This window comes from Corella eumyota, chromosome 5 (genome assembly GCF_963082875.1).
Source record: "Corella eumyota chromosome 5, kaCorEumy4.1, whole genome shotgun sequence".
Classification (NCBI taxonomy): domain Eukaryota; kingdom Metazoa; phylum Chordata; class Ascidiacea; order Phlebobranchia; family Corellidae; genus Corella; species Corella eumyota.
This window is the reverse complement of record NC_137494.1, coordinates 2257337-2272702: the sequence shown is the minus strand read 5'-3', so window position 1 is coordinate 2272702 and position 15366 is coordinate 2257337. Positions and strand designations below refer to the sequence as shown.

Genomic DNA, 15366 nt, shown 5'->3' with positions numbered 1-15366 from the left:
AAAGTCGTTATATAATATTAAATAACTGCTCAGGCCTAAAGTAAAATAAAACTATTTTGATATTAAAAAATGTTGACGTCACTCTACCGCAATGACTTTGATATTTCAAATTTTTAAAAAATTTAAAGTTTAAAATTCGACTTTATGCTTTTATTTTATTTTTCAAGGTAACACATAAAAGCAGATTAAGTTTATGTTCAATAAACAGCTTTGTAGTTTAAGCAATGATTAACTTTAAGTATGGAATTACACATTGTGTAGGTTAATTTGAAAAAAGGGCGTTTTGCTTACCTATTTATTAAACCTAACCGTAGTAGAAAACCAAATTTCGCTTTACTTGTAAGTCGTTTTAAATCATATTTTTGGCACTTTTTTCGGCCAAGTTTGGCAGACTCATATTGTATAGCTAGAAAAGTATTTTTTAACAATGTAGGCATTTTTGAAACACTTCCTCGTGCATTGTTCAGGAAAGTTAAATTTCTCGCTTGTTAGCAGAGGTTATAAGCGTTTGCAAAGTAAAATATTTGTAAAAGGAAGTTAACACATATAAATTAAATTAAAAGGAAGTTTAAAAAGAAAAAAATTGCAACAGCATTATGTTACATAGAATACGTAATGTTAAGCGTTATTACACTTTAAAATAAAAATAATGTGATAAGTGTACATATGAATTGTGTACGATTTTGTTGTAAAAGAACTAAGTTTTAATACTTTTGGTTGCATTTATTTGACAATAATTGTGTTATTTGTTTCAGTAAAAAACATATGTAAAGATGGTTGTAGAAGGCATCAGCAAAATTTTAAACTCCCTCAAAGCGTACACGGGTACAGCTATCAACAGTGCTCTTGCGCTTGTAACATTGGGTATTGAACAACTTCTTACAGTAGCAATTTATAGATGTCCGTGTATTTCTGTTGAACAAACCACAGATTGCATTTGTAACCGTTGTAACTTGAGGTACGGGTTGTCCTTCCTACTCGCGCCTGTATTTGTGCTGTTTTTCTTTGGACTTGCAGCTTCTAGAATGTGGAAGGTACTGACAGGATGTTGCAGGAAAAAGGATAAATGTGGTCCTATTTGTTACAGTTTGTTGAAACCATGCTCAAGATCTTTAATCGCCCCAATTTCTTGGCTTGCATTCGCGTTGCTTGATGGAAGATACTACGCTTGTGCTTGGACCGTTTTACCTTACGACATTGGGCCACAGGCAACCTATGCCAATTGTACAGTGGTAAATTTCACTTGATAACAGATAACAAGTTGTACGTATAAACTTTGGCCATAATAGTTTATTTAACTATCATTTTATAACTCAGGTTGAATATACGGATGGCGCACGGAACTCCTTGGCAAAAATACCTGGCAAATTTTCGTTTCTCTCAGATCCTTGCCTGGATTGTTGTTTCTGCTGCTGTGGGGTTGGGTCTAATCGGATACGCGATAGCAAAATTCTGCTCGCCTTTTACTTACTACCACGAGAAGTTCTATAAGAAGTTCAGGGGCCAAGAAGAGGAAGCGTTTGAACTAAAAATGAAAGCTAAGGTATCTTAAAAAAAAGTACCTATAAATATTAACATAGCCGCGACTTATGATTCATATAAGGAAGTTACTTAAGCAAAGGCCAACCACACAACCTAATGTAACACGAAGTTGTAATGGTCTATTATGTGATTTTTTAAAATTTTTCAACGTCCTGTTTAACTTTTAATATCTTAAAGTAATTCGCCAGGACCTATTCAACACGAAGAAATTAAATTAACAGAACCTAAGTATAAGGTTTGTTAAAGTTATAACTAACAAAGTAATTTAGCCAAAAAAATGTATCGGTTGGTAAACTATTACAAAGTTTTTGAAAATTTTTTAAAATAATATATATTAATAATTTTAATTCAGTGCAAAATGACAGCCGAAAAAAATGTTGATAAGTTTTTAAAAGAAGAACAAACCCATGCAACTTGGAATCAAATCTCAACAATTTGTGCTTTACCGGCCCAAGATGATCATTCTCTCCCGGTTTACTCTAAGCTTCATGAATGGGCAAAGGTAGAAAAATTGTGTTAAAAAAATTAAGAATAAAATTCAACAACCCAAATTAGCTTAATTTAATTTATAAGTGAATTTAATTTGTAATTCTTTTTACACAGGCCTCCGAACCGAATCAGCAATAACTCAAATCAAATGCCTGAGAATATAATCAATATGCTTATAATCGAGATTATTTAATATGTAAATATAGAAATTTGTCTTTTTGTGGTCCTATAGTTTAGGCTTTTCACAAATATTTATCCCACCAACGTATATAAACCTTGTATTTTACTAACTGTGGAATTGTAAAGAGTAACCTATTGAATTACAATGTGTGAGTCGTCCTGTACATTTCAAATTTGAATACAAGTTTACTACAAAAGATGTACGTAACTATGTAGAAGACCTAACTTGTTGGAATACTGTTTTACTGACTTAAATTGAATAAGCATTTCAAAGTACTTCATTGATATATCGATTATTTTAGGGGATTTTTAACGGTTGACGATACGTTTTTTACATCGTGGCAAACGTTATTTAGAGGTCTAAAAAAAGTTATTTAAGTTGTGCTATTTGGTGCTTTAACTTAGTAGATATTTAAAAAAAGCATTTTGTAAAATACGATTTAATAGTTATTATATCTTTGGTGCTGTACATGTACTATGTACGCTTTTGATGTACTAAAACTTATTAGGAGCTCTGATTGTATTTATGTAATGATATTTGTGTATTCGTTTCAGTAAAAACATATGTAAAGATGATTGTAGAAATTTTAAACTCCCTCAAAACGTACACGGGTACAGCTATCAACAGTGCTCTTGTGCTTGTAACATTGGGTATTGAACAACTAACTACAATAGCAGTTTATAGATGTCCGTGTGTTTCTGTTGAACAAACAACAGATTGCTATCTTAACCGTTGTAACTGGAGCTACGGGTTGTCCTTCCTATGCGCGCCTGCATTTGCACTGTTAGTCTTTGGACTTGCAGCTTCTAGAATGTGGAGGGTACTGACAGGATGTTGCAAGAAAAATGACAAATGTGGTCCTATTTGTTACAGTTTGTTGAAACCAGTCTTAAGATCCTTAATCGCCCCTATTTCTTGGCTTGCATTTGCGTTGCTTGAAGGAAAATATTATGCTTGTGCTTCGACCGTTTTACCTTACGACATTGGGCCAAACTCGATATATGGAAATTGTACAGTGGTATATATTGTTAAAAAACAAATATTTTATTCGTATTTAAAAACGTGATAAAAAAATCTAAAACTGTTCCAACCCTATACAGATTGAACGTACAGACCTACAGACAGTTAAATCATTGGTATCATTGGAGTATATTGCAAATCGACGATTTTCTCACATCCTAGCCTGGATAATTCTTTCAGCCTCTATTGGGTTCTTTCTGATTGGTTACACGATCACAAAATGCTGCTCGGCATTTACTTACAGTCGCGATAAGTTTTATAAGGAATACCTAAGACAAGAAGAAATCGAGTTTGAAACGAAAATGACAGAAAAGGTATATTTTAAAACGGGGATGTATTGTTTAACATATCCTTAGTAAATTCCTCAGTCATATCACAAAATAAAGACATTGTATGGGTAAAGTAAATCTATAAATAACGTTACATAACAACTACATATATAATATATCAGTGGTTAAATTTTTACGCCGTTTTTTGCTAGGATTTTATTACGCTTTATTTTTTCTTATTTCTGTATTAAATTAGTGCAAAAAAATAGCTGAAGACAACGTTTCAGCAATTATGAGAAAAGAAGAAAACATTGCAACATTGAGTGAGATCACCACGATCTGTAAACTGTATAACAAGGAAAGACTTGAAAAGGCAGGAAAAAAAAATAGGAAGAGGTAAAATTAACTACAGAAATTATCGATTATTTTATTAACAAAAAAACACAAATATTTTGCTTAACTTTATTTTAACAACAGAGTTTCTGAATTGTTTTTTTTTTGTTACAGGAAAAAAAAGATAACAACAGACAACAAATAACAACAGTTAATAAAGACATTTCACTCGTTTGATTCTTCTAGTGTATTTAAAAAATCGTTTGATTATTCCAATATATTCTAAATAAAAAGGCTTTGTTTCAAATGCTCATATTTTGTTTCACAGTTAACTAAAATAGATTAAAACTTTCATTATTTAGAATTAGTATGTTAGATTTAGCAATAATAAACTATATATATGTCACTATGTATTTTTTATTACAATACTGGAAAAGAAACATATCGAAAGTATGATTTATTTAATAAAAGATGTAGTATAAGAAGTGGCCTGATAATTAATTTTCTAAATAAAAGGTGTAATAATAAATATAAGGCAATAATAATCAATAAAAATATAAACAACGTAAATCCTTAAAAAATAACATTTAAATTTTAAGAAAAAATAAATATCGAAAATAGTTCTGTCAAAAGTATCATTGACATAAAAAAGTAGTTCATGATAAAAACAAATTTAAATTTAGTTTAAAAATAAAATCTTGATTTTAAATGCTGGGCAAGTAGGTAGACATAACTGCATTAGTGAATAAGACTGCTAGTTTAAATAATGTGTGATTCTCATTTACAGAAATAGGTGACCTATATAAATTGTGCAACTACTTTAAATTGCAAAACAATTTAATAAAAATTGAAAAATAGAATTGCTTGTTAAGGAATCTTATTTCCTATTGCCACTTTTGTAAAGTAAAAGTACTAAAAAATAAAATAAATAAGATTGTATTTGACCTAGAAACAGGTAAATTTTGAGTGATTAAAAATTTGTTTTTTTCGTGATTGTAATTATGGTCAGGCTTTAAAAAATTTGTTTCTCGAGCATAATTTGACTAAATCCACTTGGTGGGGGAAAAGCAAAGTCTTTAAATTCTACGTCAAGAATTGAACTCTCGTCGACTAAAAAAATAACAAAAAATTATTATTGTAAAAATACAAAAAAAAATTAAGGGTTAAACGATATGATAAGTAGAAAAAATTACAAGTCAAAATCCTTAAATTTTTACACTTTGTTTTAATATATTCCACATTATGCAGGTTAATTAATATAGAATTCTTTAATAAGTTTTTACTTGATCAGGTAATTAATATTACCATATAAAACAGGAAAAACAGTTCCTCGAATTCCAGTCACAGGACAATTTAAACTCTTTCCATTAATGTAGAATTGAAGTTCTATATGATCATAACTAACACCCTAAAAATCGAAAATACGAATCACTTAAAAAATCGTTCAATAAAAAAAAAAACAAGAAAATTTAACATTCAAAAGTTTATTAAAAAATGTAAAACCAAAAGAAAATACGCTATTATAAAATGATTTGTAACCAACTTACAATCACATCTCCTTCCGCAGGTTTATATTTGGTATTATGAAGAGTAGTTTTATTATGCCTGATTAAACCATCATGCCTTAACACCCAGCTATGGGTATCCTCACCCAACGGGACCCTGTCCACTTCACAGCTCACTAAACACAACCCCACACCACATATACCAGTGCTTTGTATTTTAACCTCGAAATATGCCTAGAAATAAAAAATTAATTAATTACAAAAAAGCATCGAATAAAAATATTTTATATCCCTTAATTTAAGCGTAAAAAAAACATAAATTAGAAGCAAATTATTGATTGAAAAATTATGCTAATCAATTTATTAACATCTGGCATAAAAATGTAATTGAAAACTAATTTTAATTAAGTCCGGTTAAAAAAAAATTTGACCTTGTCTTGAGCAATTGTAGAATTAGCAACACCAGCCCCTGTTCCACATATTCGTTTACCCCCTTTTACAATAACAGCATCAATACCTGAAAAAATCACAACCTAAGTTTGAATACTTTAAACAAACTAAGTAATATGGGAAAGTGTAAGATTTAATGTAAAGAGTTAAATAAACTTATGTAGTACAAATAAAATACCAATAACCAACCCTATGTTTTTTAAACTATAAATATAAAATATTTGCTAGTTCGTTTTCCTATTTTTTACCCATTCTTGAAGTATCTAATGTAATTTGTGGCTGAGCAATTCCGTTTTCAGTTTCTGGCGAAGCAATTCCAGAACCAGACCACCCAAAACATTTCCCCATGCATTGTATATAGGCAGCCATGTTTTTATACTCCAAAATGTTGTGTTTAAAACCTTAGATTGAATAAAAAAGTTTTGTTTACAATGCAACGTCACTTTACGAACGTAAACAAACGCGGGATAAAATTAGGGCCCGCTCCGGGGTTAGTTTTTGGGTACCGGTACAATCTATATCCGATGAAAAAATAACAATTTAATTGTTTTATTAATGAGTAATTCTAGTCAAATATTAAATTATTGTACTTTGTTTGTTTTCTTTTAATAAATAAATATACATTTTCATAACTATCATTATTTTTGTTAAAAAAATAAAAAGTTCTTCATTAAAGGACGTAAAGGTAAAATACAGTTATATATCAATACAGATCAAATTACTTTTATGTTTTGTTTTTTTATTTCTTATCAAAAATAATGTTTTTAAGAAATATTTTAGAAATTTTTAATAAAATACGCTTCAATAATTTCTAACGGATTTTGTTTTCGTGACGTAATTAAATGGCATTCCATTACCCAATCACAATGGAGAGAGAAAAAAATTGGGCCAATTAGAAATCAGACGCGGTTTTTTTAATATGTTGTAGAAGCACGATTTTATAAAAGAAACTGCACCATTTTGTGTTTAATTATTACTAGTTTTTGTTTGCGTTATTTGCGATGTTAGTTTACGAATTAGAAGTTGACAAGGACAAATTAATGTCAAAAATTTGTCTTAGTTTTAAATTGATAGGGTTTTAATTCGGTACTTGCCAATTTAAATCTGTAAATTGTTTATTTTTAGAAAAAAACTACGATTTTATAAAAAGTTTTTAAAATTTGTAAAAAGAAAATACTGTCGAACTGCTGATAATTTTAAAAGAGTTGCTTATTATTTACTAAACCTGCAAAGTCATGGCATCTACCGTTACCTCAACAAGGCTTACAAGCCAGGTATTTAAATTTATTATTAAAATTAAAAAAAATCTATTTAACAAATAACGAATTAATAATTGTCTTAAAACTTGTCGGGCTGTAAGTATTGGTTACCGTTTGTTAGTGTTAATAAAGATTTGTTCATTAAGAAATTACTTATTCTAAATTCGAGTTGCAATGATTAAAATCAAAATATAGTTTTAAATCCTTTTATTTTTTGTTTTAGTCTAATGCTCAAAAGAAATATGATCCAGTTATTAAGAAGCGATCTGCTGTCCCAACAAGATCAGCATTTGGAGATTTGCAAAACAAAAATATTCCAGTAAGTTTATGAATTTTTAATTCCAGTGTTTAATTTTATTTTTCTTCAAATTTTTATTTTTTTAAACTAATTTGGTAACCATATTTCAATAATGAAATGTTACATTTTTCTAGACTGCATCAAACACCAATTTAAAAGGTGGACTTCAGCGACAAAAAGCAACTGGAAATCTCCGCAAACCTACAAAAGTTGCTACCTTACCACAAAAGAAAGGACTTGTTCGAAGCCTTCCAACCACTGTCATTGAACCACTAAAACCCACAGCTGAAATCGTTCCTACCCAAGAACAGAAAAACGTTTTTGATTTAACGAAAGCGTTCGGCGTGCACAATATTGATGAAAACGATTCGGGCAACCCACAGCTGTGCACAGAATTTGTCAACGATATCTACCAATACATGTTATACCTTGAAGCACAATATCCAATCAATAATCAATATCTTGATGGCAGTGGTGTCAAGCCAAGAATGAGAAGTATTTTAGTCGATTGGCTGATCCAAGTACACAATCGGTTTCAGCTTCTGCAGGAAACTCTATACCTCACTGTTGCCATTCTTGACCGATTTTTACAGGTATATACATACTTGTTTTGTTTTTTTTAAAGGTGCTTAGTTCCTAAATTTTTTTTTAATTTTTTTTTTAAACTGCAAACCTTATTTTTTTAGATTCATCCAGTACCAAGAGTTCAGCTTCAATTGGCCGGAGTTACTGCTATGCTTTTAGCTTGTAAATATGAAGAAATGTATGCACCAGAGGTAAATATTACATTTTTTCAGCATTTTTGTTTTCATTTGTCCTGTTATTTATAATTGCTTGTTTTTTAGTTAATATTTTTCTATTTTTAGATTTCTGATTATGTTTATATCACTGACGAGGCCTTCACAAAACAACAAATTATAAAAATGGAGATTTTGATGTTGAAGGTTCTTGATTTCAACTTGGGTCGTCCTTTGCCGTTGCACTTTCTGAGAAGAAATTCTAAAGCTGGAGAAGTAAGTATTTAAAAAATTTCACTTTAACACATTAAGAAATGGACAAAAACTGTTTATTTTTAACAATTTGATTTTTTAAGGTTGATGCTACCCAGCATTCACTTGCCAAATATCTGATGGAATTATCGCTGATCGATTACGAAATGTGTCACCTACCACCTTCCAAAATTGCTGCTGGAGCGTTGTGTCTTTCCATTGATTTATTGGGAGATAATAACTGGGTAATTACAATTAAATAAGGTGTTTATCAAAAATATTCCATTTACATAGCAATAAAGATGTTTTATTTGTAATAAACTTTAATGTAAGTTGCTATTTTTGACCATAAATATTTTGTTTAGGATTCGACTTTGGAGCATTACAGTCACTATTCGAAAGAATCTTTACTCCCTGTCGTTTGCCACTTGGCTAAAAATCTCAAATCTTCACAAACCAACGTCTATCAGAAGGCAATTCGAGTCAAATACAGCAGCCAAAAACTACTCAAAATATCGAAGGTAAGACCCTTTATCAAATCACATAACAATCATTTAAAACAAATGATCATTTTTTAAATAATTTTAAATATTTTTTTTAGATTCCCGAAGTAAATTGTGAAAAGGTCTCCACTTTTGCTGATAAGGCTGTTAACTATACACTGTGAGATGCACAACAGCTAAAAACTGTATTGAACTGAATTTTAAAGGACATCAAAACTGCAATAATATTTCGTAGTCGCTTGCTTTTTGCAGTTGAAAATAATGTTCGTTTTGTTCTTTTTTTTATACCATGAATGATGTCCAACCTATTCTTAGTCTTTTTACTCTACTTAACTTTGTGTATGTTGTGTTAAATAAAGATTTTTATGTGATAACTCTTATTCTGAAACTGATTTTAATGTCTAGGCCTACGCAGTTAAAACAAGTATATTTTTAATTGGGTGTTTTTATGCGACTGAAAATAAAATTAAATATTTCAAAACTTTGAATTATTATTAGAAACTAATCAATAGCCTGCCTCATGGTCAGAATTTTTTTTTGTAATGTGGTCCAGGTCCACCTAAATTTACCTGTGAAAACACCAGTTTTAGTAATTTTTTTCAATACATACATATATATATCTATTTCTTATCGAAGCTCTGTTTTATGGAGGTAGTCAAATGAGCAGTAGTTTGTCTTTCTTTCACCAGATGTAGGAGTTTGCATAATGAATTTTTTGTTACTTTATTTGAGTTCCTGAGATAGTGTTTTGGGATGTTAAAGTAATTTACTTATAAATCATAATTAAAAAAAACTTTTTAGCAACTGTTCTCTAAAAAAATGATTTTATATCCATTTCTTCTCTTACTTTTAATACAGCTTACGCTCACTTTATAGAAAACTAGCACCATTTTATGAAAACTTAAAGGAATAAACATTTTATTGCAAAAAAATGAGAAAGAATTGGAAATACATAAAAAGCAGCAGCATATGAACTTAGGAAGATGCATCTAAACCTGAAACAAAAAAATGCATCATAAATTCATAAAAATAATATTCACTTCTAGTTTACCTTAATTCAATAAAATTAACATTAGTAACTAACAAAATCTTGGCACAAAGAAGTTTAGTTTAAACTATGTATAAATTAACTTACTCTCTGGTCCTATAGATATATTATCAGATATGAGGGGTCCTTCAACATTGTCATCAAATAATGCAACAACCTGATCTTCATCCATTTCCACATTTGGACCATCTAAAAATATTAATACAAAAACTCAGTTGGAATTTACACAAAATTTTTATGGATTTCCATCATTTTTTGCTACATTTTTTTATCGTTAAGCAATAATGCAGTAAGCATAGTTTAATTTCTGTTATGTTTATAAGTATATTAAAAAAAATACTGATACCAGAAGTTATAACTGTGCTCTGCATATTTTCATCCATAATTTCCATTCCCATTCGAGCCCTTTTTAAACAAGTCTAAAAATATTTAGGTTAAGTTTTTACTAGGTATCTTAAAATTTAATTGTAAAGTAAATTTAATTTTAAACATTTAAGACAAAAATAAATTTATTTTCATTTTAAAATAAATAAAAAGATTCGCAACAATTGTCTCCAACTAACTTGAACTTCTTTCTTATGGCCAAGAGCTTCAATTTTTTCTATGCAATCATCAAATGTATATTTAGGATATAATCTATGAGCCCAGTGCTCTAATTTCTCCATCAACAAGTTTAAATCTTCAGCCTTAATTATTAAAATCAAAATTTAAAATTCAATTATGGATTTTTCTACAATTCATTCAGCTGCTTGTTAATAAATCATATCAAGTCAACACTCTGACATACATAAGATAATTTTAATACCTCGTGACCTTTTCCTTTAAAAGACACATCTTCAAAATAAGACTGAAGCACTGGTAAACCTCGTGGCCCCAACAACCTTACATAAAAACAAAAACTTGGTGAGTATTTTGAACGTTTAAACAATAATATACTAACTTGGCTTAAATGCATAAAGCCACACTTGAATAAAAAAAATTTTTAATTAGAATTTTACCGCTTAGTGTCCAGTTTAGGCCCACGATTAATTGTTCTTTTTTTCTTAGTTGTTGCTGTTTCTTCATCAAGCTCAGCCAATGGAGCTACTATAAAACAGTTTACAAAATGAAAGAAACATAAAAATTATGGATAGATATTTAACACAGTTAAAGGTAAAAAAACTTAAAACCATGTTTTTTTTTAAATATCTTTATCCTCGATGTGGGAAGGTTAATTTCACGACCTAAACCCAGGGTAACATAAGTTACCCCACCCCAGTCTCAAATTGCCTTTGGCAGTTTGGGAAATTAATAATTATGATTTCCCAATAATTGGGCTACTGATTAAGTGCTGGCTCTGTGGGAGTTCATACTGTTTATTACTTATGGGCGCTACAGCATGAGCGCAGTGGGAATCCCACGACCTCATGTAGTGTAGCAAGTTTCCTGACTATTACCAGATTACATAACGCTTTTACTGTTTTATGTGCTGTGATTTATTTTCTTATGTTTAGTAAAGTAAACCTAAAACACATTTTCAATTAGGCACAGTTTAGACACTAACACACGTTTATTAGATATATGCCTTATACAGTCGTACGGTTGTTTACCTTCTGTTGCTTCGTTGTTTTCGTCTAATAAAGCAGGTTGTTCAGTTTGTTGAATTTCGGTACTTTGCTGACCATCAAAAAACAAATCGTCTGTATCTTCTATTTCCATTTTATTTATGTAATTTAAGCAAGTTTACACTAAAATTTGGGTAAATAACTTGCAATTTATTACTAGCTACGAATTGTAAACAAAGCAACATGGCGGGAAAAATAATAAAAGGGAAATACCCAACACTAAGAATTTGACGTAATTTGGCGTTTCAACAAAATTATTAAAATTAAAAATAAAAAGTTGATTACCTGTCAATGTTGTCCTTATTAACGAAAAATTAATTTTAAAAAATTAAAAGCTACATACCATATTTTGAATTGAAATATTTAGAAGCCTTTGAGAATATAAAACTATTTAGGCCTACCCAGAATTATTAGTTTTTAAACGCAACTTCATTTCATAGAGTTACCTTCTAAATTTATTAATTTTATTTATATAAACAAATAAATATGACTCAGATTTAAAACCCAGATTAAAACAACAATAATTTTATTATCAAACGCATAAATTTCACAGTAACACAAAAATAAACTTTTTAAGTCGTTAGATTTTTTTTAAGTCCTTTTTCTAAGTCGTTAGATTTCGATTTGTGATTTCAGGAATACCCACAACACCAAATATTTCAGTTTTCTAAAAATAAAAAAACGTTAGTATAATATGTGAGTATAATAAATTTAAAGCGAAAATTGTTTTAAATAAAACGTTGTTTCTAAATTAAATTAATTAGGCAAATTAGAATAAAAATTTATGGTATTTTAAGAAAAAATACTGGTATGTAAACGCATAATCAGAAAAGGTAAATGGACAATGACTAAAATACTATTAAAGCGGACTATTCGTGTTTAATGTAATAAAATGACATTTAAAAATAGCTTACCTTCACATTATTGTCTCTTGCTTGCGTTAACATTTCACATCCTTCCGCGTTCACATGACATTCCCTTATAACCAATCTTGCAATTTTGTGTAAACATTCTGCGATTTTTGCTACATCAGCATGAGTCAGTTTATTAAAACTAACGTTTATTCTGGTTGCCTAAAAACAGAAAATAAGTAAATGGATTAGTCATTGGTCTTTTTATTTATGACTGTTTACTAATTCTTGCAAGTTTTCTGTTAAAATATCCTTAGTTTAAATTAAATACATCTTTTCAACTTTATTTATTTTAAATTTCCACTACCATATATGCTTTAAAAAAGGTAACAAAAGCTGTAACGATATCTTAAAATAACTTGTAGGAAATCATCAAAATAGGAGGTTATAAAAATGTTATGTAATCAATCTAGTAGGCTAATTAACGTTACAGACCGTCGTTAAGTTGGCCAAAAGTCAAGACAGGAATCGAATTAGAACATAACAAAAAACACAAATATTGACATTTTCTAAAATACCTTTAAGTTAGGCTTGTTCTTAATAATAGGCAACAGAATGTGGGTGAATTTTTGCATGCTGTCACCAAGGAATCTGGTCTGTGCAAAGGAGCCTACATGTAGTTCAACTTGTTTAGTAACACCTTGTAGAATAAAAGCTAAGTTCATGACGTCACTAGGCAGTACGTCACCTCTTATAACAAGCACAGATGGAATGCGGTCGTTGAATCTTGTGATGACGTCAGGTTCGCCTATTTCTTTAATAATAGAGAACAAAGAAAGTAATTGTTTGATTACTGGGGTAGTTCTGGAAACGTCACCGTTCGGATGATTTGGAAAACGTTCGATTGCATTTTGAATAAGAATTTCTTTTTTCTTATTCCAGTCGTTACATCTTCCGAAAATAGTTGTTAACCGCGTCGCTGTTTTACTGTTGCATAGTCCGTACAGAAACTTTGCCACTACTTCAAAATGATTTTCCTGTAGTCGTGATGTTATGTCTTTAAACTCTTTTATTGGAAGGAAATAAATTATATTAACAGCACAAAAGAATTCCTCCCAAGTTAAATGCGAGAAATTACTTCTTACATTCCCTTCGTAGATTTTAAGTTTTAGGTTTGAACCTTCAGTAACCGAAGAAGTTAAAAAGGATTCTAAAATGGAATCGTCGATTTCAACAGCATCTAAATCTTCTTTATCAAAAACCACTTTATTTTTAAGAATTCCGTTGTACGCCAACTTTGCCAGTTGGTTTAGCGTTTTCTTTTTGCCTCGCATGTGCTCTGAGCATATGTAGTTCTGTAACGACGACACCATTACATCTGTCATCGTATTCACTTTCGTACTCTCATTTTCACGCAAGCTTTTATCGACAATATACATGATTAAGATGCAATTTATGGGCACGCTGCATAGGCTGTAAAGGTCAGGGTTTGCGTTAAGATGTGATATGACATTAGTTTTGTTATTTCCACATATTTGCTCGCATAATGAAAGCTGTGCATCTTTACTTATTCCTAAGATTTGGAGAATAAAAAACGGTCGGCAACTGGGATGAAGTTCGAACAACTGCTTGGTGCGCGATGTAAATATTTTAAGGGCATTTGGAAAGAGCTTTCCAGAAAGAATATTTTTGATAAATACTTCGGCGTTATCTTCATCATGCAATGAAACGTAAGGGGCCTGGGTTGAAAGATCAAACATGGCTTCATCTAAGCCATCGAAGATGAAAATACATTTGTCCGATTCTGCGTTAAATTTCTCAGTTAGTTCTTCTAGTTCATATTTAGAGACTGGTTTCCAATTACACTGCGCACTTTTTACTAAAAACTGAAGAACGTTGCTGTCCTTGCGATAATTCACGTACCTAAACTGGATATAAAACACATACTTTACGCCGGGTAATATACGGTCACCATTTTCTAATAATATTTGAGAAAACATTTTCGTTAAAGTCGTTTTTCCCACGCCTGGGTCACCGGTAACTGCGATAACTTTTGAGTTTTTCTCCACGAAATCATTTCTCATTTCGGGGCTTTCAAACCTACGATCAGCCTCCCTGATTGCCTTCTCCTTTGCAAGTTTAAAAAGATCTTCTATGTTGATATCGCCCGGCGTTTCGCTTATTCTTCGCAGCTCCTCGGTTCGTTGGTCGGTTACATTGTTTACGTCGATTTTTGCTTGTTGTAGTGTCGTGATTTGAAATTGTACCGCATTGAGGTTTCGGTTTAGTTCGACAGCCATTGTATTTATATCTTTGGTATCTCGTTGTGCACATTGTTTGAGATTGTTCGCAATGTTGTTTGCTAAATAAAAACAAGTAAAATCACATTTAGGTATTTTTTGTGATTAAAATTTGTAAATTGTATTTTTACAAAAACTGAATTTAAAAAATGTGGTTAAAGCTATATTCAACCTTTTTATAAAATGGTCATAGTTAATTGTGCAATTATATGTAGCAATATTTGCGAGAAACACCAATAAACAAGAGTTATTCTTTACTATAATAGAACTATCACAAATATTTAAATACTTAAAAGACTTACTTTCAGGCAAAATAACCATTTTTGGGCAAAAATCGCCTCTACGTCATTTTAACATGAACTGTTGCACAATACTATCGTATTTTCATTTTAAACAATTTTTAAATATTACCAAATTTGGGCAAAATTACGTTTCTACGTATTACTATCACGAATTATTAGACTCACTAAGTGAATTGATGTCATTCCGAGGTCTCTTGTTAGGTTGGATGTTATAATGAGAGTGTGTATGATATTCCCTTTTTCGATTCACATAAAAGTTGTTGTTGTTTTCGTTGTTTAAGTGCACGTGATCATGTTTATGTTCGTGCTCATTCATGTGAACAGTTGCGTCAGGGTAAACGTTGGTCACGTGACCTTCTTCGGGCATTTTGATTGACAGTTGTGATCAGTATTAAAATATTTCAAAAAATTCAGTTTACAAAA

General features: G+C 30.4%; 6 protein-coding genes across 7 annotated transcripts; 3 read left to right on the top strand and 3 right to left on the bottom strand.

Moving 5' to 3' along the window:
* The first annotated feature begins 773 nt into the window (after window positions 1–773).
* Window positions 774–2169, top strand: LOC145752581 (calcium homeostasis modulator protein 6-like). Its single transcript, XM_082568887.1, has 4 exons — window positions 774–1232; window positions 1385–1543; window positions 1895–2044; window positions 2146–2169. Exons 1-4 carry the CDS (start codon window positions 774–776, stop codon window positions 2167–2169), a joined length of 792 nt encoding a protein of 263 aa, XP_082425013.1.
* LOC145752152 (calcium homeostasis modulator protein 6-like) lies at window positions 1971–4262 on the top strand. Its single transcript, XM_082568372.1, has 5 exons — window positions 1971–2044; window positions 2146–3230; window positions 3313–3546; window positions 3758–3897; window positions 4009–4262. The coding sequence occupies exons 2-5, from the start codon at window positions 2784–2786 to the stop codon at window positions 4037–4039; spliced, it is 852 nt and encodes a 283-aa protein (XP_082424498.1). The 5' UTR covers window positions 1971–2044; window positions 2146–2783; the 3' UTR covers window positions 4040–4262.
* Window positions 4097–6235, bottom strand: LOC145752153 (SPRY domain-containing protein 7-like). The gene is made up of 5 exons (XM_082568374.1): window positions 6038–6235; window positions 5771–5856; window positions 5382–5573; window positions 5140–5242; window positions 4097–4944 (listed from the first exon to the last, which is right to left on the bottom strand). The coding sequence occupies exons 1-5, from the start codon at window positions 6156–6158 to the stop codon at window positions 4847–4849; spliced, it is 600 nt and encodes a 199-aa protein (XP_082424500.1). The 5' UTR covers window positions 6159–6235; the 3' UTR covers window positions 4097–4846.
* A 684-nt stretch (window positions 6236–6919) lies between these two features.
* Window positions 6920–9311, top strand: LOC145751886 (G2/mitotic-specific cyclin-B2-like). The gene is made up of 8 exons (XM_082568016.1): window positions 6920–7063; window positions 7272–7367; window positions 7481–7939; window positions 8033–8122; window positions 8213–8359; window positions 8440–8580; window positions 8701–8856; window positions 8937–9311. Exons 1-8 carry the CDS (start codon window positions 7025–7027, stop codon window positions 9000–9002), a joined length of 1194 nt encoding a protein of 397 aa, XP_082424142.1. The 5' UTR covers window positions 6920–7024; the 3' UTR covers window positions 9003–9311.
* A 428-nt stretch (window positions 9312–9739) lies between these two features.
* Window positions 9740–11667, bottom strand: LOC145752880 (TIMELESS-interacting protein-like). 2 transcript variants are annotated; one of them, XM_082569245.1, is made up of 7 exons: window positions 11476–11667; window positions 10885–10972; window positions 10692–10767; window positions 10450–10572; window positions 10233–10305; window positions 9974–10075; window positions 9740–9833 (listed from the first exon to the last, which is right to left on the bottom strand). In XM_082569245.1, the coding sequence occupies exons 1-7, from the start codon at window positions 11582–11584 to the stop codon at window positions 9814–9816; spliced, it is 591 nt and encodes a 196-aa protein (XP_082425371.1). In that variant the 5' UTR covers window positions 11585–11667; the 3' UTR covers window positions 9740–9813. The 2 variants fall into 2 exon arrangements, with proteins under 2 accessions (XP_082425371.1, XP_082425372.1); XM_082569246.1 differs by having other exon boundaries at window positions 10885–10969.
* A 332-nt stretch (window positions 11668–11999) lies between these two features.
* On the bottom strand, window positions 12000–15366 carry LOC145752151 (NACHT, LRR and PYD domains-containing protein 1b allele 5-like). The gene is made up of 4 exons (XM_082568371.1): window positions 15109–15366; window positions 12920–14703; window positions 12405–12563; window positions 12000–12157 (listed from the first exon to the last, which is right to left on the bottom strand). Exons 1-4 carry the CDS (start codon window positions 15308–15310, stop codon window positions 12095–12097), a joined length of 2208 nt encoding a protein of 735 aa, XP_082424497.1. The 5' UTR covers window positions 15311–15366; the 3' UTR covers window positions 12000–12094.